At 43.2% G+C, this 23946-nt stretch overlaps 2 protein-coding genes across 2 annotated transcripts; one reads left to right on the plus strand and one right to left on the minus strand.

Annotated features, from left to right (window-relative positions):
* Positions 1-2831: 2831 nt before the first annotated feature.
* Positions 2832-4289, minus strand: LOC130991019 (uncharacterized). Its single transcript, XM_057915220.1, has one exon. The coding sequence runs from the start codon at positions 4287-4289 to the stop codon at positions 2832-2834; it is 1458 nt and encodes a 485-aa protein (XP_057771203.1).
* A 3034-nt stretch (positions 4290-7323) lies between these two features.
* Positions 7324-9072, plus strand: LOC130991020 (uncharacterized). Its single transcript, XM_057915221.1, has 3 exons — positions 7324-7503; positions 7714-8155; positions 8495-9072. Exons 1-3 carry the CDS (start codon positions 7324-7326, stop codon positions 9070-9072), a joined length of 1200 nt encoding a protein of 399 aa, XP_057771204.1.
* The last annotated feature ends 14874 nt before the right edge of the window (positions 9073-23946 follow it).

Genomic DNA, 23946 nt, shown 5'->3' on the forward strand with positions numbered 1-23946 from the left:
TGATCTCCGCATTGCTTCCACATGTATGGTTCATCCCAGATGTATTCTCGGCTGTCTCTGGCCAATTTCTTCCTCTGGGCATAAGTGTACTCAGGGGGTACATATCCAGAGCAGAGATAATTGCTCAAGTCAGCATACCACGGATCTTCTCTTCTCCCCTGGGCATATAACAGCTGTTCATCCGGGAATGTCTCCTTGATTGGTTCCCCTTCTTCTTTTCTTATGATTCTGCTGAGATGGTCGGCCACTTGGTTCTGTGCTCCCGCTTTGTCCTTTATCTCTACGTCGAATTCCTGTAGTAGCAGAACCCATCGGATCAGCCTGGGCTTAGATTCCTTCTTGGCCAGAAGGTACTTCAGAGCCGCATGATCGGTGTAGACTGTGGTCTTTCCTCCAAGCAGGTAAGATCTGAATTTTTCGAAGGCGAACACCACTGCCAACATCTCCTTTTCTGTCGTGGAATAATTGACTTGAGCTCCATTCAGCGTCTTCGAGGCATAATAGATGACGTGACTCTCCTTTCCCCGCTTCTGCCCAAGAACTGCACCTATGGCATATCCGCTGGCGTCGCACATCACCTCAAAGGGCATTCCCCAGTCAGGGGGTTGGATGATGGGTGCGAAAATCAGATTGTTCTTTAAGATTTGGAACGCCTCCTTGCAATCCTCATCAAAATTCCACTCTACTTCGTTTGGTAGCAGTCTCGTCATTGGTTGTGCAATCTTGGCAAAGTCCTTCACAAATCTTCTGTAGAATCCAGCATGCCCAAGGAATCCTCGTAACTGCTTGATGTTCGTTGGGTAAGGGAGCTTGGCAATGATTTCAATTTTTGCTTTGTCCACTTCGATTCCTTTGCCTGAGATCACATGTCCCAGCACAATCCTTTCCTTGACCATAAAGTGGCACTTCTCATAGTTCAACACCAAACTCTTGTCAACGCACCTCTTTAACACCTTCTCCAGATTGGCTAGGCATGAGTCGAAGGTTTTCCCGTACACTGTGAAATCATCCATGAAGACTTCGATGCAATTCTCAAGGAGGTCCGAGAATATGCTCATCATGCATCTTTGGAATGTACCCGGGGCGTTGCATAGCCCAAATGGCATCCTCCGGTAGGCAAACGTCCCAAAGGGGCAAGTGAATGTTGTTTTGCCCTGGTCCTCCTCCGCGACCCAAATCTGCATATAGCCTGAGTATCCATCTAGAAAGCAAAAATATTGATTACCCGCAAGTCTTTCCAGCATCTCATCAATGAAGGGCAAAGGGAAGTGATCTTTCCTTGTCTTTTGGTTTAGCTTGCGGTAATCAATACATACCCTCCAGCCGGTCTGCAACCTTGTAGCAATCAATTCTCGGAATTCATTTTCCACCACTTGTATGCCCGACTTCTTGGGCACAACGTGCACTGGGCTTACCCACCTGCTATCGGATACTGGGTATATTATGCCCAAGTCCAATAGCTTGAGTATTTCTTTCATCACTACTTCCTTCATGGCTGGATTCAGTTTCCTCTGGAGATCTCTGACCGGAATTGTATCTTCCTCTAGCAATATGCGGTGCATGCACACTGTGGGGCTTATCCCCTTGATATCGGCTAGGGTCCATCCAATTGCTTCTTTGTATTTTCCCAAAGTCATCTTGACTTTGTTTTCGTCTTCAAGTGTCAACTCTGAGTTGATGATCACGGGTAAAGTGTCATCCTCGCCCAAGAAGATATACTTGAGGTGCTTTGGCAGAGATTTCAGTTCGAGCTTGGGTGCCCTTTGGATTGAAGGCACCAGTCGGTCTTCCTCCTTCAAGGTTGGGATTTTCAGTGCCTCTGTGTAGTTGACCTCTTCGCTCCACGCATTGAGTACCTTCACCGCCTCTTGCAATTGCTCCTCTTGTAAGTCCTCCTTTGTTATGGCATTCTGGATTATTGTGTCATATGGTTCCTTGAATGCTGCTCTAGGTAAAACTTCCTCAACCACTTTTTCGATCATGTCGACACTTCTCACTATCTCTGTATCGGCTGGATGCTTCATGGCATTGTAGATGTCGAAGGTCACCGTTTCTCCTTCAAACTGACATGTTAGCTTTCCCGTATCACAATCTATTCGAGTCCTGGCGGTCTTTAGAAATGGTCTGCCCAAAAGCATTACAGGGTCTCGTGCTTTTGACTTCCCCATGTCGAGAATGTAAAAATCCGCTGGAAAAATGAGTTCCTCCACTTTAACCAGCACGTCTTCCAATATCCCCTCTGGGTAGACACTTGATCGATCTGCCAGTTGGATTACCACTCGGGTGGGCTTCAGCGGTCCTATCTCCAGGTCCTGGTACATGGATAAGGGCATAACATTGATAGATGCCCCTAAATCAAGCATCGCCTTCTCCACTTTCATTGTTCCTATCACACAGGGGATGTAGAACATCCCAGGATCTCCACACTTTATCGGCATATCTCTTTGTAAGACTGCGGATACAGATTCTCCCACTTGAAATTTTGCATCATCAGTGTATTTGACTTTCCTAGTGCAGAGTTCCTTGAGAAATTTCGCACATCTAGGCATAGAGCGTAGTGCGACCAAAAGGGGCATATTGACCTCTACCTTCTTGAAGATTTTGACCAGTTCGGTTAGCTCTTCCTTTTCTTGTTCCTTGGCTGCTCTGCCTGGAAAGGGAAGTATGGGCTCGGTTTGGCTCGCTTTCTCTTTTCCCTTTTCTATCGCCTTCCGCTTTGCCTCTTTCTCTCTGGCAAATTCTTCCTCATCTGCTGATCCCATTCCGACTTGCTCGTTGATCTCTGGCTTTTCTTGGTCTTTCTCTTTCACAACTTCGGGCAACTCCTTTCCTCATCTGAGCGTCATGGCATTCATTTTCTTCACCTCCACTTGGGACGAAAGTGTCCCTTGTTTACTTTCAAGTCTAGCGACTGCTTGGGCAAGATGTGATAGTTGGGCGTTCACATTTTGCATTCCTCCTCTTGTTTCCATTATGAACTTTTCGGTCTCACTCTGGAACTTCGCTTGTTGCTGAGCCATTTGATGCACTAGCTCTGATAAGGAGGATCCTCTTGCCTGTTGAGGTTGTTGCGAGTATTGTGGTGGGTTACTCGACTGCCCTTGGTTTGGCCCCAAATAGTGGTTGTTGCCGTACCTAAGGTTCTCATGTTGCCTCCATCCTTGATTGTTATACTGCTGTCTGTAGGGCTCAAAAGGTTTCTGATTCTGCCCTCCATTGTTTCCTCCTGGTTGTTGTCCAATGGCATTAAGCTCTTCATCTTCGAAAAGTTGTGGACATTCATCGGTTGCATGTGAAGTCGCCATGCAGAGTTGGCATGCCTTCACGGGCTTCCGAATGCTGGGGATTCCTTGACTGGGTGCTCCTTGGTTCGTCATAAACTTCTCGAACATGTTGCACAACTTGTCCAATTTTTCGTCTTGGGCAGGGGTGGCTGGTGTCAGAGGAGTTCTGACTATAGTTCCTTCCTCATCTCTTGATTCCTCTGCCATGTCGGCTATGAGCTTGAAAGCCTCCGCTGCAGATTTGTTTAAAATCAATCCTCCACATGCAACGTGTAACCATTGCCTATCTTGCCTCCGGAGTCCTCCCACGAAATACCGAATAAGATCATGATCTGGTATTTGGTGTTGTGGGCATTTGGCCAGCATCTGCTTGAACCTTCCCCAGTATTCATATAGAACTTCTCCTGATCCCATCTTAATATTGCTTATTCGAGTCCTTAGATTTTGAATCCGGGTAGCTGGAAAGTATCGCTCCAAAAACTTGCTCTGTAGCTCCTGCCAGGTCCGAATGCTTCCTTCGGGTAAATCATACAACCACTCCCTCGCTCCCTCTAACAGAGAGAACGGAAAAGTAAGGAGGCGTATGTATTCGCCAAGGGCTGGGGTAGCGGTGCGCACTGTTCCACATGCCATCTCAAAATCTTGTAGATGCCTTTGAGGGTCCTCTCCGGGCATATCACTGTATTTGGGTAAAATCTGGATGAGAGTATACTTCAATTCCCAATTCCCAGTGATCTCTGGCAGTACTATGGCTGAGGGCCGGAGGTTCAGGTTGCTTGGAAACATCATGTCTCGGAGAGTTTTGTTGGCGTCATCATTCTGCCCTTCTGGATTCTCTGCCATCTCTCTCTCCGCTGCTCTCTGTCTCTCTGCTTCTAACTGTCTCTCTCTGGCTTGTGCCTCTTGTTCTACCCTGCGTCTAGCAGCGTTGTTCTCTCGAGCAATTCTTTCGATATCCTCGTGGAACAAAAGATTTTCGTTACCTGCACTCCTGGTACGACGCATACACAAACGTGAAGGCAAAACTCACACAAAAATCACAAAAGAAATTACTAGCGCTCTCAGTTCCCCGGCAACGGCGCCAATTTGACGGAGCTGTCGTTTGAGCTTCGTGCAAATAAATAATCCTGTGCCCACAACTAGACTAGCTAGCGGTAAGTCCAGAGTCGAATCCACAGGGAACTGGGCAGTAACTTCTCCTGCAAGGGTGTCACTAAAAAGGGTTTTGTTTCCGTGGTGTTCTGACCAAAACGTGGTTATGGGCAGAACGAGGTTTCCAACTTAAACTGAAATAACACAAGAGATAAATCAAATAACAAAATAATTCTGACTTGGGTTCGAATCACTAAACATGAATTAACACTCGATCATTGGTGCAAAGATTAATCACTATATTCACATACCAGTGGTTATAGGCATAAGAATTGTTGTGCCCATATTGTCACTCGTCACGCACACAACAAAGCCCTGCCCAATCTATCCTTTCAGTTTATGATCCCTTAGAAGGGTCAGCTAATGGAAATCAACTACCCCGGACAACATCCACGTCCTCTGCGATGGCCTATCGCTAGTTGTGCTTTGCCCAGAATGCTTTAAGAACTAGATAGATCCACTTGACTCTTACGCCGATATTTCACAGCAGTCACGGCTCCAACACCAGTTGTACTATTTTGGAGGTCGATGGCATCTCGCCTTTTACCCAAAGTGTTACTTGTGACCAAAACTCCCTAGTTAACTAGTGATCAATTAATTAACCAAGTTGTTAAAGCCTTATTGGAATCAAATCTAGTGTATCGGGAATATGCTCATATAGTTGTTATGGCCTATCGCTAGTTGTGCTTTGCCCAGAATGCTTTAAGAACTAGATAGATCCACTTGACTCTTACGCCGATATTTCACAGCAGTCACGGCTCCAACACCAGTTGTACTATTTTGGAGGTCGATGGCATCTCGCCTTTTACCCAAAGTGTTACTTGTGACCAAAACTCCCTAGTTAACTATTGATCAATTAATTAACCAAGTTGTTAAAGCCTTATTGGAATCAAACCTAGTGTATCGGGAATATGCTCATATAGTTGTTATGCCCAAATTAGACCTCTCGAGTTTATTCATTCATGCTTAGATCATCTTACCCCAAATCAGAATATAAACTTAGCTGGACATAAAGTAAATAACACAAGCAAAGGATGTAAAAGAAAACATAACTAGAATTGAAATTACTTAAATGAAACTGAAAGTACTTACGGCCGAAAGTGCCGTGCAAAACATAAAATGGTAAAGTATCAAGAAATGCCCACAGCCTGGGCTAGCTCCAATGATCAAAATAACGCACGACAAGACGGGATTTCAGCACCACTAGCTTGTGAAGCTCTTCGTGTATTTATAGGAGTCATTAGGGTTTTAAGGCCCAGCCCATGACTTGCGGCCGGATCCATGCAACCATGGAGATGCGTATCCTTGCTCAGACCTAATCTTCATGAAGATATATTTCCTTGTGGATAAGGCTGTGATTTGGCCTTATCGGTCTCTTTTGGATAGCTACCGCCTTCCGCCTTTCTCGGACTCCCACTCGCACATCTTTCCTCGCTCGTCTGTCATGCCTTTGTCTTCTCTGGCCTTCCTTCCTTCTCTTGCCTGTCAGCTCTCGTGCGGTACTTTTGGGCATAAGTGTAAAGCTTGCTTCCACAATCCCTTTGCTTCTGGCACATACCTCTTTCACGAAAGGTGACAGCGTCTTCGACCCCTGGAGTGCTTCAGAGAATTCTTCTGCACGGATGATCTCTCTGGTCAGAGGACTCTGTTATCATCAGAGGAATCGCTTTTCCGCTAGCTTCCAGAGATTCCAGAGGAATCACTTCCCCTCTGGCGAAATGTCCAGAGGACTCCGCTTTCCCTCTGGCGAAATGTCCAGAGGACTCCGCTTCCCCTCTGGCGAAATGTCCAGAGGACTCCACTTCCCCTCTGGCGAAATGTCCAGAGGACTCTGCTTCCCCTCTGGCGAAATGTCCAGAGGACTCCACTTCCCCTCTGGCGTTCCGTTTCTCTGGCAGCTTGAGTCCTCTGGCCGGATGATCTCTCTGGCCACGCCAACTCCTCTGCTCTGGCAGACTCCTCTGCCCTGGCAGACTCCTCTGCCCTGGCCGACTCCTCTGGCAACTCCGTTTTTCTAGCATAATGGCCTCTTTCCCACAAGCTGGTCCCTGCCATTGAACTACGCCCTCCCAGGCGACCAAACGACACAAACACGAGGAAAAAGACTCGATCTAGACTTAAAACTTACACAAACACAGAGCACAAACCTGGGCTCATCAATTAGTTAATCGGAGATAAAGTGTCAGACCCAACTTGTGATTAGAGTGTTTAGGTTTATTTCCTGTTTTCTGTGCGTAGCATGATCAAAGCCCTGTTTAGCCTTTCTTGAGAGACGACTTGGGTTAGCTTATTACACTAGGACGACCTCGTACGATTGCGAGTCAATCCCTTAGGTGTTTTGGGTTGAGTCAAATTTTGGCACCGTTGCCGGGGAAGGCTTTAGGCATTTGATTGTGTTGCATTGTTTTCCGTGTTTATTTTTGTTTATTTCTTTTAACTCGGTTATTTTCTCCCTCCGGTGCGTTTGATTGGTTTGTTTGTGTTGTGTATGCAAGGACGTAGAAGCTTGAAGAGAAAGCTTGCACCTTGCTACGACAATATTCATCGACCTCGGGATGTTCTTTCAAGCCTGGAGAAGGAGTCCGAGTCCAGTTCGAGAAGTTTTGTGGAATCACAGTTTCGAGAGAAAAATTTTGAAGAGAGAATTGCTTCCAATCCCATTCTGGAAGCCTTTGAGGAAACACTTTCAGTGCATTCTGAAAAAGAAGAAGAAGCTTGGCCCAATCCTGACCAAGAAGCAATGGCGGAACAGAATGTTCAGTATATGGGAGATTTTTCCAGGCCAATTATTGGGACCACTAGTACGTCAGCGATAGTGCTTCCCACGACGGTCCGGAATTACAATCTGAAGCCCAACGATTCAAACCTGCTGCCGCTCTTTTATGGGATGCCGAGTGAGGATGCCTTACAATTCATTCGTGATTTCTGCACTCAAGTGCAGACCTTTCCACTACTGGAGCTTACCGAGGATCAGCTGAGACTCAAATGCTTACCTTATGCACTCAAGGACCGGGCTAGAACATGGCTGCTATCCCTGCCACCGAACTCCATTACCACATGGGCAGAGGCAAGTGAGAAGTTCATGCTCAAATACTACCCTAATCATAAGACGCAGGAGATTAGGACACAGATAATGAACTTCATGCAAGGAGCTGACGAGCCTCTCCATGAGGCTTGGGAGAGATTCCAAGAGCTTCTTCGCCAGTGTCCACAGCACCAGTTAGCACCCGTCATGTTGATGCAGTTTTTCTATGACGGATTGATTCGAACGGCACAGGTTATGGTGGACAGTACCGCTGGGGGTAACATTGCCCGAAAGACAGCTGATGAGCTCAAAGAGATCTTCACCACTCTTGCCGCGAGTTCTCAACAAAAATCAGTCAGAGGAAGGAGGGTCGAAGCCAATGCTGTAGCCCCAAATAATGAGCTGCAGAAGCAAGTAGCGGACCTGATGAGGCAAGTTCAGCAGTTAAGAATGAACCAGGTGGAGCCTCAACCCGTTCAAGCACCGCCAGCTCAAGCACCCTTAGCTCAGGCACCGCCATCAGAAGGATGTGGCATATGTGGTGATTTTAGCCACGGAACTAACGAATGCCATCGAATGGGGGAGTTCATACCCGAAGGGGAAGCAGAGGTATATGCTGCTCAAGGATACCTAGGGAGGCCTCAGTTTGAGCAGAGGCCCATATTCACTCAAGGGCAACAGAATTCCAACTCTGGTTGGAGAGCTCAGCAGAATTCTGGATGGAGGAATCAAGCTCCTGGCCAAGGGTCGGGATCAAACCAAGGAAATCAATTCCGCCGCCCTCCTCAGCAATTTGGATATCAGAACCAACAGCAGTTTTACCCACCTCAACAGCAGTTTCCTTTTCCTCAGCAGCAGAACTACCCGCAAGCTTATCAACAGCAGCCCCCGCAGTATCAGCAGTATCAACAGTTCCCTATGCAGCAAGGGAATTTTCAGCAGCAGCCGCAATACCAGAATGCGCCCTAGCAGTTTCAGAAGCCAGCTCAACCGCAGAAGCCGTCTCTTGAGGACACCATGCAATCCTTTATAGAGATGACCAAACAGAACATGGAGTCACAGTCTGCTACGATCAAGCGTCTTGAGACAACCGTTGGACAGCTCTCAGGGACTTTGAACCAGATGCAACAGCAGCAACAGCCAGGGAAGCTCCATGGACAAGGATTGCAACCTCATCAAGCTCAGGCAGTAACAGTCTTACGGAGTGGGAAAAAGGTGGACAACAAAGTGGAGACCCACACTGACGAGCCCCCTAAAGAAACTCGTGAGGAGGAGATGGTGAAAGAATTACCCCCACCGAGAGAAGAAGAACAGCAAGGAGAGCCCTCAGAGCCACTTCACAAGGCCACCAAGCCCTATAGACCTCTGATTCCGTACCCAGGTCGGTTGAGAAATGAGAAGCAAGACCAACAATTCACCGACTTCTATAACATGTTGGCAAAGGTGAATGTTAACTTACCACTTCTAGACGTGATCAGAAACGTCCCGGCCTATGTGAAGTTCTTTAAAGAGCTGGCGTCCAAGAAGAGAAAGTTTGTTGACAACGAGAAGATTCTTGTATCCGAGGTTGCAAATTCCATCATGCAACAGCCCTTGCCACCCAAGCAATGAGATCCAGGTAGTTTTGTTATTAATATTGCGTTGGGGAATGGTAAGGAGGCCTCGGGTATGCTTGATTTGGGGGCAGGGATTAATTTGATGCCGTACTCTATTTTTAAACAACTAGAGTTAGGCGACTTAAAACCCACTCGAATGTGCTTGCAGTTGGCAGATAGATCAGTTAGGTATCCTCGCGGGGTCATTGAGGATATTCTAGTTAGAGTGGGAAGTTTGATAGTACCTGTCGATTTTGTTGTGCTTGAGATAGGAGAAGTTCATGAGAATGGCAAAGAGCATACTTTACTGCTAGGAAGACCATTCATGGCCACCACTAACACGTTGATTGATGTGAAAAATGGAACAATAAAAATGACAGTGTTAGGAGAGTCTGTGTCTTTTTCAGTGCATCATAGTCGTGCTTTGCCATCATCTTTATTTACTAATGAATGCTATTATATAGATGCTATTGATGGCCTCGCCGAGATGGTTTATATGCAGGAACAAGAGATAGTGGAGGTTTTTGCAGGATCGGCGGATATGGAAGAGTTTGCTCGGGAGGCCGAAGACAGAGAGAGAGAACGAAGAGACAAACTCCCCATTGATGAGCCTGTGGTGCTTGAAGATGCCACGAAGTGCAAAAAGATCAAGTTGGAACTCAAGGATCTCCCCAAACACCTAAAATATGTGTACTTGGAAGAAGGAGAGGAGAAGCCCGTGATAATATCCGCCGAGCTCACGCATGAGCAAGAAATGGCGTTGATGGAAGTGCTAAGGAGCAACAAGTTAGCATTTGGTTGGGGTCTTGCCGACATCTGTGGCATTAGTCCCGCTACGTGCATGCATCGGATTTACCTCGAGGATGGAGCAACACCTAAGAGGGATGGTCAACGACGATTAAACCCCATCCTCATGGAGGTAGTACGTAAGGAGATACTCAAACTATTAGCGGAAGGGATCATTTACCCTATCGCCGATAGTGAGTGGGTAAGCCCGGTGCATGTGGTGCCCAAGAAGGGAGGAATTACGGTTATCCTCAATGACAACAACGAGTTGGTGCCGACCCGTCCTGTTACGGGTTGGCGTATGTGTATTGACTACAGGAAACTAAATACCGTAACAAAAAAGGATCATTTTCCTCTCCCTTTTATTGATAAAATGTTGGATCGTTTAGCTGGTCATGATTTTTACTGTTTCCTTGATGGTTTGTCAGGATATTACCAAATAGCAATCGCGCCGGAGGACCAGGACAAGATGGCGTTCACCACCCCATTTGGTACCTTTGCGTGGAAGAGGATGCCATTTGGGCTGTGCAATGCACCGGGGACCTTCCAACGGTGTATGATGTCGATCTTCGCGGAAATGATAGGTGATTTTGTTGAAATTTTCATGGATGATTTTTCCGTGTTTGGTAATTCGTTTAGTGATTGCTTGGGTAAAATTAACTTGGTTTTAAAAAGGTGTATAGAGAGTGGGCTAACTCTTAGTTGGGAGAAGAGTCACTTCATGGTGACTAGTGGCATCGTTCTTGGCCACGTTGTGTCAAAAGATGGTATAGAGGTTGATAAGGCTAAGGTGGAAGTGATTGAAAAATTACCTCCACCAATTGATGTGAAAGGCATTAGGAGTTTCCTAGGACATGCCGGGTTTTACCGGCGTTTCATTAAGGACTTCTCTAAGATTACCCAACCTTTATGTCGTCTGCTTGCTCAAGATGTGAATTTTGATTTTAATGAAACTTGTATGCAAGCTTTTGAATTGCTGAAGCTCAAGTTAAGCACTGCACCTGTTGTTGTTGCACCCAATTGGTCTTTGCCTTTTGAGATTATGTGTGATGCATCAAACTCCGCTGTGGGGGCCGTTCTTGGTCAACGTGTTGACAAAATGTTGCGTGTGATTTACTATGCTAGCTTGACTTTGAACAGTGCACAAGTGAATTACACCACCACTGAAAAAGAGTTGCTTGCTGTGGTTTTTGCTTTAGATAAGTTTAGTTCTTATATTATTGGGTCTAAAGTAATTGTCCATAGTGATCATGCGGCACTAAGGTATTTGTTGACTAAGTCCCAAGCTAAGCCACGCCTTATCCGTTGGATTTTATTATTGCAAGAGTTTGATCTTGAGATTAAGGACAGGAAGGGGAGTGAAAACTCCGTTGCCGATCACTTATCTAGACTTGAGCATAATGTGGTTGAGTCGAGTAAAGATGCCATACATGAGTCCTTTCCGTTTGAACATACTTATGAAGTTGCCTCTGTGCCTTGGTTTGCTGATATTGTCAATTACCTTGCTTGTGGGGAATTCAGACCCGATCTAACATCCCAAGAGAGGAAAAGGTTTTTGGCTACTTGCAGGCAATATTATTGGGAAGATCCTTATCTTTTCAAGTTGGGAAAGGACGAGGTGATTCGGAGATGCATTCCGGATGTGGAGCAACAACAAGTGTTGAGGCTTTGCCATGAAGCCCATTGTGGTGGGCATTTTGGTGGACAAAAGACGGCTCATAAGGTCCTCCAATCCGGTTTGTTTTGGCCAAATCTTTTCAAAGATGCTCATTCTTTTTATCTTGCTTGTGATAAGTGCCAAAGAGTTGGTAACATTGGGCGCAGGAATGAAATGCCTCTCACGAGCATTCTTGTTGTTGAGATTTTTGATGTGTGGGGGATCGATTTCATGGGCCCCTTCCCTATGTCTTACGGTTTTGAGTATATCTTGCTTGCTGTAGACTATATGTCCAAGTGGGTTGAAGCCATCCCCACAAGGACATGTGATGCTAATGTCGTCTTGAAGTTTGTGCAGGAGAACATATTATGTAGATTTGGATTTCCAAAGGCCATAATCAGTGATGGAGGCAAACACTTCTGCAACAAGCTTTTTGAGAAGCTTATGAAGAAAAACGGCATCACTCACAAGGTGGCCACACCCTACCATCCTCAGACCTCAGGGCAAGCCGAAACAAGTAATCGGCAAATCAAGAGCATATTGGAAAAAACGGTCCAACCCTCCCGTAAGGATTGGTCACTTAAGCTCAACGATGCGTTGTGGGCATATCGCACCGCTTTCAAAGGAGTCCTAGGAATGAGCCCCTACCGCCTTGTCTACGGTAAAGCATGCCACTTACCGGTGGAGATTGAGCACCGAGCTTATTGGGCCATCAAGGCCACCAATTGCGATCTTACAGCTGCGGGAAAACATAGAGCCTTGCAAATGGAAGAACTCGATGAATTGCGCAATGAGGCTTACGAGAATGCGAGGATTTACAAAGATAAAGTCAAGAGGTTGCATGATAGCCGTATTGTGCCCAAGAACCTCCAACCCGGAATGAAGGTTCTTTTGTTCAATTCAAGGTTGAAACTTTTTCCGGGCAAGCTCAAATCTCGTTGGAGTGGTCCTTTCATCCTTAAAGAAATTCTCCCTCATGGCGCCGTAATTTTAAGCAAGGAGAACGCCGACGAACAATTCACGGTGAATGGACATAGGGTGAAGCCCTACTTAGAGCATGGTTCTTCTCCAGTCATGGTGGTGTCCCAAGCACTCCAAGATCCGGATTCTTAACCGACCTACCTTTTGTCGAGCTCTCGACCATAACTAGAGCGCTTTTGTGGGAGGCAACCCACTTCTTTCCCTTCCTTTGTTTTCTTTTATTTTTGTTATTTATCTGTTTCGGAGTTCTTTGTTTCGCGTTTTGTAGGTGATCTACTGCGTTGGTGACTTGTTTTTATTATGGTACATGTTTTTGTTGGATACTAAGAAGATGGCCGAATTTCTGAACGCACAGGGGCGGCCACCGCCGCCTGCCGGCGCCCGCCGTATACGGCGCCCGCCCGCTCCCTCCTGCGATCACCCTTGTGGGCGTCACCGCCTACCCGGCCATCGCCGCACACGGCCACCGCCGCCTCGTAGGCGGCCGCCGCCATCCCCCAGCCCAACCAGCCCGACTCGGCCCGGCCCGAAATCCCACCCCCTTGTAAACCCTAGCCCACTTCTTTTCCCTCCCAGCTGCATTTTTCCCTCCCAGCCGCATCTCACCTCCCATCCGCCACCCCTTTCCTTTCTCCTCACCTCCATCACCGTCACCACTTCACTCGCCGCCAACAACCACCGCACTCCAGCCACCGCCTCCCAACTCCGGCCACCTCCATCACCGCCACCACTTCACTCGCCGCCAACAACCACTCACTATCAACCACCACCTTCCCACCTCCGTTCACCACCAACCACCGCAGCCCACCACCGCAACCACCACCCCAACCACAACCCAACCACCACCCATTCCTTCCCACCGGCTCCACTCACCATCAACCACCACCTTCCCACCGTCATTCACCACCACCGACCACCAACCACCTTCCTCACACTTCTGCATCCGCTGCTGCTGAGCCATCCACCGCCACCCAACGGCCGCCGCCGCCCAACAGCCACCGCCGACCAACTACGCCCGCCTCCGCCTGCCTGCGGCCGCCGCCTATAGCCTTCTGCGGCTCTGCCAGCCGACGCTATGTCTCGCCGTACTAAGCGCCGTGCAGTCGTAACCTCTGACTCCGACACCGAAGAGCGGGGCAATTCCTCGACAATTCCTCGCCCTCCTACACCACGGGAGGATAGTCGGCATCTCTATGGCGCCCCCTTTGCAATTTTTGAAGCATGGGAAGGTACGAGGTATAAGGAACTTAAGAACAAAACAATTACCCAACCCCGCTTCTTGCAGTGGCCCTTGTTGCGAACTTTGAAGGTAGACAAGCAAATTGAGACGTATCTTAAGCATCTTGGCCTCCTCACGTATGCCAAAACGTCTCATCCCGGTCTCGAGCCACTGACTCTGGAGTTCCTTTGCACCTTGAATCTCACTGCCGACAGATCACAACTCCATTGCCGCCTTCTCGGTCAGCCCATCATCCTTTCTTACCGACTGAAGAAGGAGATTTTTGGCTTTCATCATTGTCCTTTGAACAACAAGCCAACCAATTGGTTTGCGCAAGAAGCATGGCGTGAACTTACTGGGTTTGATAACTGGACCGCGCAGGGAGCTCGAAGTGGGTTTCTGAAGGATGCCGAGTTGGGCATTTTGCATAAGTTCCTTGCTTTTTGCATTTTCGGGATGGAGCAGGCGAACAAGGTCAACTCCTCGGAAGTGTACTTATTGTGGTGTGCGTTGCATAAGAGGAAGATTGATGCAACCTGCCTTCATTTGGAATCAGATGGAACTCATGGCTCGACGTGAGAGTTTCATGCCTTCTCTTAGTTCAGTGGTCACAGCCATTGCCCTCCACTTATCCCTTTTCACTGCGACAACTGTCCCGGCCTCTCAAACTATCATAGCACCCCGGTCTATTGATCTTGCCGAACTGAAAGTTTTTGTCGCCACAGATTCTTCCATCATTCCCCAGTCAAAGCGTCCGCTGGTCCGTACCTTCTTGCAAACCCGGACCTTGGGGGCGACCTCTTCTAGGTCGCGTGCTGTGCCCGATGCTGACGCTGCAGAGGAGGAGGCAGATTATGAGGATGATCCAATACCGCCACCTGCATTTACATATGACCCTCCTGCTGGTCCTTCTGACGCGTTTGCCCAGTTTCAGGCTCACTTTGATTCATCATTTGGCCAGTTCCGCCAAGACGTTTTCCAGCGCTTTGATGAAGTCCAGGACACAATGTCCGGGTTTTATGGCCGAATGGATGACTTTTATGGTCATCTAGACAACCTTGAGGGCCATGTTCACCCGATGCAGACACAGATGGGCCATATGTATGGCCAACTTAACACCTTATCTGGGGAGATGACGCATCTACGCACCCAAGTGTCCACCTTCGACACCCGCATGGATTCTTACAATCAGCACCTGGCTACTAATGATGACAGTCTTCAGGCAATCCAACAACAGTGGGTGGCCTTCTCTTTGCAGCATCGCGACCAGTTCCAACACCCTCCGCCCCCGCCTTCGGATCCACTGTGAGCTGACCTTCTTCCGTTCCCTTTGTACATATTTTTTTTATATTTATTTTACTTGTGTACTCTCGTTCTCTTTTTCTTGTTCGGTTCTTTTTCTTTGTTTTATCTTCGCAACTCGCAGTTTTTGTCCGTTTTACTCCTTCATCGCAGACACCGTGGTTGCACTTCTTTTCAGGGAAGCTCTCTACTATTCTTGTCTAGATTTTGCCCTGAGGACAGTGCATGTTTTCTGTGTGGGTGGTAGGTGTCTTTTGTTTGGGTGCTTGGGACACGTTGTGTTACTTTGTTTGTTTGTTGTTGGGCAAATGGTCCCCCCCTACTACGATTTCTTTTACTTGTTTTTGAGTGCACCTTTGTTTCTGGCAAGAGTCCCTTGTGATCTTGGTGTTGTGTTTGATTGGGTTGTTGTCCTTGTCCTCTTTGATTGATTTATTCCTGCATAGTGTCTTGTTGGATTAACGTTTTGGATGCAACACCTTGATGAGCAATTTTTGATGTGATTTGTCCGGTAGATGCTAGGAGGAGTGCTTTCATTGTAATTGCCTAATATCTTATCTCTCTTGAAATTTGGTGAATTTAGGTTTGTTATTGAGTTCTTGATAGCTCTTGGTCTCTGCTCCGCTGATGTTTAGTCATGAGCAAGGGAAACCACGCGAGAACACTTTGGATCACCTCCAAACGTTGTAATCTCGTGAATTATGGCTTATCTGTCAAGAACAAAAATAATGAGTTCTAAAAAAAAAAAAAAAAAAAGAAAAAGAGAGAAGATAATGAATGTGATTTGATTGTAAAGGCGCTTACATTAGGAAGCTCACTCCTAGCGGAGAACTGGGTCTGATCGGATTAAATTGTATTATCTTGTTGTTGCATTTTTAAGCTTTAACCTCGGACACTTTGTGGGAATGTCGAAGTCTTGAGGGACATGGATTGGTTTGAGTTTTGTTGGTGAGTAAGATCACAAGTGATTCTCGTTTGATGATTTGGGTGTTGCTTGAGGACAAGCAAATGATTAAGTGTGGGGGGTTGTTTACCTCATTTCTGAGTGTTCGTTTTGTATGTTTTAGCACTCTTTCGAGCATGCTCTGTGCCTTGAAGTATCTTCTTTTACTTGCCCGTTCGTCTTTTGTGCTCTTGGGTGTTACTTGCAGGTTATCTGGTTCTCGGGCGAGTTTTAGAAGTTTTGGAGGCCGTTTTGGATGAACATTGGTGCAGCCACCGCCGCCTCGGCGCCGCCCGCCGCCTGGCAGCGCCCGCCTGTTGCTGATTGGAGAAGAGCTGCGAAGGGGGTAGGCGGCGGCGCCGTAGGGTGGCGGCCGCCGCCGCCTTCCGACAGCATATTTGTTTAGTTTAAAACCCATCCCTAGGGTTTCTATATATATCATTCTCGTCTCCAGCAGCCTCCAGGCGATTTTTCCTGGTTTTTCTTTAGTTTTAGAGGAGTTAGAAACATCAAGAACATCTTGGACTCATTGGATTGCTTTGTTTTTGTAAGAACTCCTTTTGATTTTTCTTTGTTTTATGAATCCTTTGGTTATTAAGTTTTTGGTTTCTAGTCTTTGATAAACATGATGATGGAAGATTATTATTGTTGATTCTATATTCTCTTGATTTTTAGAATCCTTTGGGTAATTGAATATTTGTCTTATGTTTTTGATGGATGCAATGATTAGAGATTATTTTTGTTGAGTTTAGATAATCTACGTGATTCGTAGTTCGTTGCTATTGTTTACGTTTTCCATTCTTGTTGAGGAAGGTTTAGAGATTTCTTTTTATGGAGATTAAGATTTTCTTTGCATTCGAATCTTATGCTTGATTGAGTTTCGTGCCTAGGTAGTTATTAATCTTGATGCTTACAAGTTTATGATCGTTTGGTTTAGTGATGGAGTTGTAAACTCTAGTTGATTTCGTTAATGTTCAAATGCCATGTTCTAGTTAGTTCGTCGTGGAGTTGCTTGCGGAATTCTCTTTGATTGTGTGTGTTGGCTTAACATTCCTTTGATTAAATGTTAATATGTTAATTCGTCTAGATAATCGTTGTTTATGGTGTTGAATTAATGATTGCTTTCTAGATTGCTAGTTTAGAACCTTAGCTTTGTTTGCCTTCTTGCGTTCTTATTGGCTTCCTATCTTTTGCCTAGTTAACTTATATGATTTATTTTAATTACGCATTAGTTAATCGGAGATAAAGTGTCAGACCCAACTTCTGATTAGAGTGTTTAGGTTTATTTCCTGTTTTCTGTGCGTAGCATGATCAAAGCCCTGTTTAGCCTTTCTTGAGAGACGACTTGGGTTAGCTTATTACACTAGGACGACCTCGTACGATTGCGAGTCAATCCCTTAGGTGTTTTGGGTTGAGTCATGCACCTTTGATTATATCCACATTCAAAGAATGATTGGCCTCGTGCTCAAATTTACGAAAAACACTTCTCGTCAAGACTTTAGCTGCATTCTTCATTAGTTCATTGTGATCCACATATAGCCCAGACATTCCTATACATAGTGCATGCTCTTCAATTTCTTTACACCTCCATTCAATTTGAATTTCATCAAACTTAAACACAAAATCATGCAAGGATGTGCTCGCATGTAATACCCCGCTCATTTCTATTTAGTTTATAATTTATTTTAGGGGTTTTTGCAAGTAAAATCACGAACAATTTTAAATTTGCAATTTTAACGTGACTTTTGAAGTGTGGCGAATTAAATCATAACCTTTTCAATTTTTGCAATTTCGTCCCCTCAATTTTTTCCGGCCACCGAAGTGATGAGTTGGAGCTTATGTGGATTATTTTTTTCCACGTAATTAATTTCTAACTAAGATTAAATTGCTGACTAAGATTAAAACAAAATCAAAACCTAATTCTTTTATTTTACTTCTTTTTCGTCTTTTATAAAAATTTATTTGATGTGTATCTTAAGTTAAACATTATGACAAGATCTTAAATTTGATTTAAAATTCATTAAATATGAATTTGAAATAAATAATTTATTATAATTTAAAATTTTAAAGTGATTGTTTTTCTCCCTCCTATCTCTTTTACAATATTCTTTATTTTTTTTCTCTTTCTCCTTATTTTGTTATTATATTATTTCTATTTGTATCTCTTTCTCCTACAAAATTTATATATCTTCTCTTCTCTTTTGATTAAAAAAACATAATATTTATTTGTTGAATTATTTTATCAAAGCATACATAAAAATATTTAAATTAAAAATATTAATTAAAAAATATAATTCACAATTGTCAACAAATATCGAGACAATATTATAAAAGTATTTACTAATTTTAATTTTAATAGAAAATTATAATCGATAACAAAAAACTTTCGGTAAATTTAATTATTATTATACAATACTTATTGAACTTAATATTATACTCCTACTCATTAAGTTGATAAAATTATTACTATACACTACTTTAAATCAAATACTAATATTTAAATTAATATATTTTTTTGTTAGTAATTAATTTGATTCATAAATAATAATATTTTTACATAATTTCAAATTTTAAAAATAAATAAATATATCGTGGCCGTGCATCGTACGGGAGGGCGTACTAGTTTAAGGAAATGGGGGATACTGAAATAAGTTCGACGAAAAAGAAGAAAAATAAAAGAATTAGGTTTTGATTTTATTTTAATCTTAGTCAGAAATTAATTACGTGGAAAAAAAAATAATCCACATAAGCTCCAACTCATCACTCTGGTGGCCAGAAAAAATTAAGGGGACGAAATTGCAAAAATTGAAAAGGTTATGATTTAATTCGCCACACTTCAAAAGTCGCGTTAAAATTGCAAATTCAAAATTGTTCGTGATTTTATTTGCTAAAACCTCGTTATTTTAAACTTAGATTAAACGATTTACGCCGGAGAAATAAAATAAATTTATTTTTAATGCCAACAAAATGATTTACAAAATCGTTTGAAAAATTCATCTATTCAAATCTTTATGCATTTCATATTATTTAAATTCATCTATTCAAATCTTTATGCATTTCATATTATTTAAATTGATCATATGTGATTTATCTCTATGATTAAGTATTCATTTGTACATAATTTAATTTAAGTTTATGTTGAATTTTAACTATTTAATTGTGTTGGGCTTGATAATTTTTATTTGGGCCTTTTAGTTAAGGTTAATTGGTATATATATTTAGCATTTAATCCTTAGCCCAAACCCAACCCCATTTCTCTTTATCCCAATTCTCCCAAGTAGCAGCTTCTCCCAAGTACAGCAACTCATTCTTTCATTCAAAACACATCAATTTTTACAACGTATGAACTTTATGAAATGTGTATACAATTTAGAATACAAGTAGTGGACAAGCATGTATAGAACTAGCCTTATAAACTGTAATTTCAAACTTGAGTTTTGGTTTTGGCTGTTGAATGTTGAGTGTGTACTTGAGAGAGATCTTTTGTTGAACTTGTGGTGTGTCTGTTGCTGTCATGAGAGTCGAGAGTAGAGGGGAGGGCAGCGATGGCTTCTCACTGTCGTTCGCCGGAAGTCAGAGGGAGATGGGGGCGGTACGGTCGGCGGTGGCTCCGAGCTGAACAAACGGAAGAGAGAGGCAGGAGCTAGGGCACGGTCGCCGGAGTGGGGTCTGGTATTTGGGGATCTAGGGTTGGAGGTGGTGTTGTCGCCTGATATACGGGCGACGGTGGCTGCTATCGCCAGGGAGCGGCGCAGTACCTGTGTTCAGTGTGTGTGTTCTGTTTCTGGGGGAAGAAGAGGTGAGAGACGATAGAGGGAGATCGGAGGGAGAGGACGAAGGAGTCAGTGGCCGGCGGCGGAGAAGATGAGAGAAGAGCGGTGGTGGCCGGCTCTTCGCTGCTGCTACCGTCGACTGCGGAGTCCAGAGAAATAGGTTGACCGGTGGCTGTCTCGCCGGTGAAGAAGGCGGCGCGGCGGCCGGAGTTTGGTGAGGTAGCGAGAGGGTGGTGAGTGTGTGGAGTCGGCAGGGATTGAGAGAGAGAGAGAGAGAGAGAGAGAGAGAGAGAGAGAGAGAGAGAGAGAGAGAGATCAGCATTGTTTGTGTGTGTGTGAGTGACTTAGGTTGTAGAAGAAGGGTGAGGGTTTGGGTTTAAGAGTGGGCCTTTGGGCCGAATTTGTTTTTGAAAACTTGGATTGGGTAATTTGTTAAATGGTGGACTGCTATTTACTTTTATTTGGGCTGCGAATTTTTGAAATAAAAATATGGGCTTCCATTTAATTGTTGGACTTGTTTAATTGATTTATTAATTTAACTCTTTATTTGAGTTTAATTAATTATTTTTAGAAAAAGTTTGCATAATAGTATTTTCTTATTATGTGCATATGTTAAATATATTTATTTAATTATGTGAGTTAAAGCATGAATTAATTTTGCATCAAACATTTTACATAGAATCATTTATGATTAAATTGGTTTTATTATTAATTCAATTATTTAAGAAAAATCGAATAAGGATATTGTTGGTGTTCTTGACTCAAGAATTTATTTTTCAATTATTTATTTCTTAAAATATGAAAACCCGGCTAAGTGAATCATAGGATGATAAGCACTTCACTATGACTTAAGATTAGATTCAGGAGACCTATTAAGATTATAGATTTCTTGTAGGCTTTGTGGATCGTGAGGACTAGCACTGCTATTCCGATTCAGAGTTAAGATTAAACGACAGGCTTTGCCTAATCAGGTGGGCTTATTTTACAAATGTATGATTTAGCTATTGAGCTTAAATGTTTCAATGAAATGAAAACTGTTTATCCGATAAGATATTTTTGTGCACTTTGCTCTGTTTAAAGCTCGCATAAGTTAATCAATCGAGGTTCTCTCCTGACCTAACACGTTATTTGAGAATTGTGTACACCTATTAGCTAACTCGGTGGGTTGATCTCCATTCGGGCACTAATCATGTATGAGGCGTTATACGAGTGCTCGACGGGATGTGTTCCGGAGTATTGGGTCCCAAATGGGAACTTGGCTGGGTTACGCCCTCAGTTCAAGTTAGCAGGAGTAATGGATCCGTCGGTGGCTAAAAGGTCCGTGATCACAGCGAGTAACGGAAAGGGAGTGTGACAATTGCGCGCAATATAATAAAATATTTTAACATGCTTAGAAGTTATTTCAATTTAAAACCTTCTAAGTCATGTCAAGTATAATTTGATAAACTGCTATTATGATTTATGAAATGTTTATAAAATGCTATCCCACTAAGTACATTAGTACTTAGCCCAAAAATACTTTCAAATGTTTTTCAGGTTGATTGGTCGGTGCTGACGGGGCAGAGCTGAGGCTAGGGTTCAACTCCGTATTTTATCTTCCGCTGTTGCACTAGCTCTTATTGTCCTTTGTTTCTCTAACTTAAGACTTTTATGTTAAATTCTGAATTATGTTCCTTATCGAGCTTAGACTCTAAACTTCTGGTACTATGTTATTTAACATTGGTTATCAGAAGCATGAAACCAAACTTGTGATCCTAAGGTTTAGAATGTTGTTAATTGATTAGTATCACTCGATTTCTATCTTTCTTCATTCAAAGGGCGCTGCCCGACTTTTTATCCTATTATTTGAATTTCACAAGGTTCTCCCCTTGTTTATTTCTATGATTTTGGTCGCACCTTGATTATAGTTTATTCCTTCAAGATTTGGGGTGTGACACACTACAAATAGTCTTCAGAACTTTGTTTGTTACCTCACTCCGTGAGGTTGCATGTAGCCCGGCGCAAAATCTGTGATTTGTAAAAGCAGACGACCATCTTTTCTTCAATCCATACATGGTATCTATGCTCACCGAGGCCATACTCATGAATCATAGCCTTCCAAGCCTCTTCAAATTTGGTCTCTGTATCACATCCATTCATACAATGAAACTAAGCTCTCTTGAAAGTAGCACTCCCGTTCAATTTGCCAAAATGAGATGGCGCGTTTTGGTTCATATGCCATTGGCAAAGACGATGACTAAAAGTCAGAAATACGGAATCAGTTGCATTCATAAGAGATTGACATTGATCGGTAAAAATAACCTCCGTTTCTTTGGCAGACATGCTGGTCCAAAAAGTAGTGAACAACCATTCATACGATCGGGTTGTTTCATTTGATGAAAACCCTAGGCCAAACAAAACATTCTTCAAGTGGTGGTTGACACTAACAAATGGAACACAAACAATCTTGTACTTGTTTGTTCGATACATACTATCCACCGATAAGACGTCGCCAAAATACTCATAATCCAAGGAGCTGCGGGAGTCTCTGAAAAAAAAAATCATAAGGTGGCCATCATCATCTAGTTGAAAGTCCCGATAAAAAAATGGCTCGCTATTTGCCTTCGACGTAAAATATTGAACAAGCCACTTTGCATCACCATTCTCCACTTTTGTCTTCATCTTAAGGCTATTTATATGATTATATGCATCATTCCTCATAAAACCGCCATTTTTTAGGACCACCAGACTCCTTCTCCATGAATCTACAAGCCCTAGCAACGCTAATGCCTGCTGAGTTCATCGCTTCTATCAAACTTTTCTTAGTCTTTCACAAATTACGTGCTGAACGTAGCAAATAGGACTGCTCACTGGGAAACAAAGTCATCCACCAAGTCAAAATCTTCATCATTCAAATTTTGAATCTCATCTTTCAAATTTTGCTCACCAGCTTAAACATCTTCATCCCTTGCTACATCTTCAATAATAGGTTCTTCTACATATGGTTCATCAGTAACCAATACTTCGTCTTCAAAGCCAACATCATCAAAAGGAGGCTCATTCAAATCAAATTCCATGATTAACCTAAAATGTTACAAAAGTTATTCATAATACGAAAACATTACGTCATACCATTAAAACAAGTTTCATGCCGAGTTAAAAAGTAAACTTCAGCCAAAATATTGACTTGCCAATATCGGCATATTTTTATTCAATAAAAAAAAGGCCTATATATGTACTTGCCGAAATGAAAAACTGTCAAAACTCTACCAATATTTAAATTTATGATACTATTACAAAAAGACACTTTTCGAATTAAAAACAAAGTAAACCCAAAAGTCATGTTTTCGAGCTTACAATATAAATTTTCATTTAAGAAAAATGAAGAGCTTCAGAATCAGCTCAGACTTCGTGTGGAAGAAAATCGAAGAAAGTAAACCCAAAAGTCATGTTTTGATCCCCCCAAAAATTGGAATTCAGAAAATGGCGCGGAAAATTAAGCATGTGTCATGCTTGCCGAGTGTTTCGGTAACAAATTTTGCCGAATTCTGATGTCATGACATCACGGTTCCCAAGAATCAATTGAGTGCTAGACAGAATCCATAAATGGAGTTAACTCAAAACTACAAAAGAAAAAGATAAATTGATTAAATGAAAAGCGCCATATGGCGCATCGGGAATAGAAGTGTTGGGCACCTAGGTGTGGCATAAAATTTACCCACATTTACATCTTCTCCTTAATTCATGTGTCGAAAAGTTTTGAGCCACTTATAGTTGGACAGAGGGAGTAGTATTTAGTAGTGGGTGAGTTAGTGGGCATGTGATAGAAACTGTATAATTATTTGTTTATAAATTGCCCTTATTTTATGATTATAATTGCAAATTTAACACTAATTTGGCGGCAAAATATTAGTTGTAAAACTGATGTTTTATTTATTATATAGATATCTGATTAAGGGAGGTGTGGACCTATATTTTCATTAAGAGAATCTATGAGAGCCCAATGACATGCTATTTTTTTAGCCCATTGTCCATTAAACCTCAATAGCTCAATCAATTACTCATTTTCTCACCCTAAAAAAAACTTACTCATTTTCTCACGTTTTCATTTATAGAACCTAGTTGAAACTTGAACATAGAAAACAAAGATTTTTTTAGTTTTTATTTCATTTCATGTATACAAAGCCTTCACCCTTTCACAGCGACAATTAGTTGTTCAATTCTCAACTCAGTTTCCCAACATTGAGGTC

Source organism: Salvia miltiorrhiza, chromosome 6 (genome assembly GCF_028751815.1).
Source record: "Salvia miltiorrhiza cultivar Shanhuang (shh) chromosome 6, IMPLAD_Smil_shh, whole genome shotgun sequence".
Taxonomy (NCBI): Eukaryota; Viridiplantae; Streptophyta; class Magnoliopsida; order Lamiales; family Lamiaceae; genus Salvia; species Salvia miltiorrhiza.

What these genes read in the sequence shown, in the direction of transcription:
- LOC130991019 (XM_057915220.1), bottom strand. Translation starts at nt 4,289, where the DNA reads ATGCGTCGTACCAGGAGTGCAGGTAACGAAAATCTTTTGTTCCACGAG.
- LOC130991020 (XM_057915221.1), top strand. Translation starts at nt 7,324, where the DNA reads ATGCCGAGTGAGGATGCCTTACAATTCATTCGTGATTTCTGCACTCAA. An exon ending in CCATTACCACATGGGCAGAG is followed by an intron (nt 7,504 to 7,713) that starts GCAAGTGAGAAG and finishes CGAACGGCACAG; the next exon opens with GTTATGGTGGACAGTACCGC. An exon ending in GCAACAGAATTCCAACTCTG is followed by an intron (nt 8,156 to 8,494) that starts GTTGGAGAGCTC and finishes AATCCTTTATAG; the next exon opens with AGATGACCAAACAGAACATG.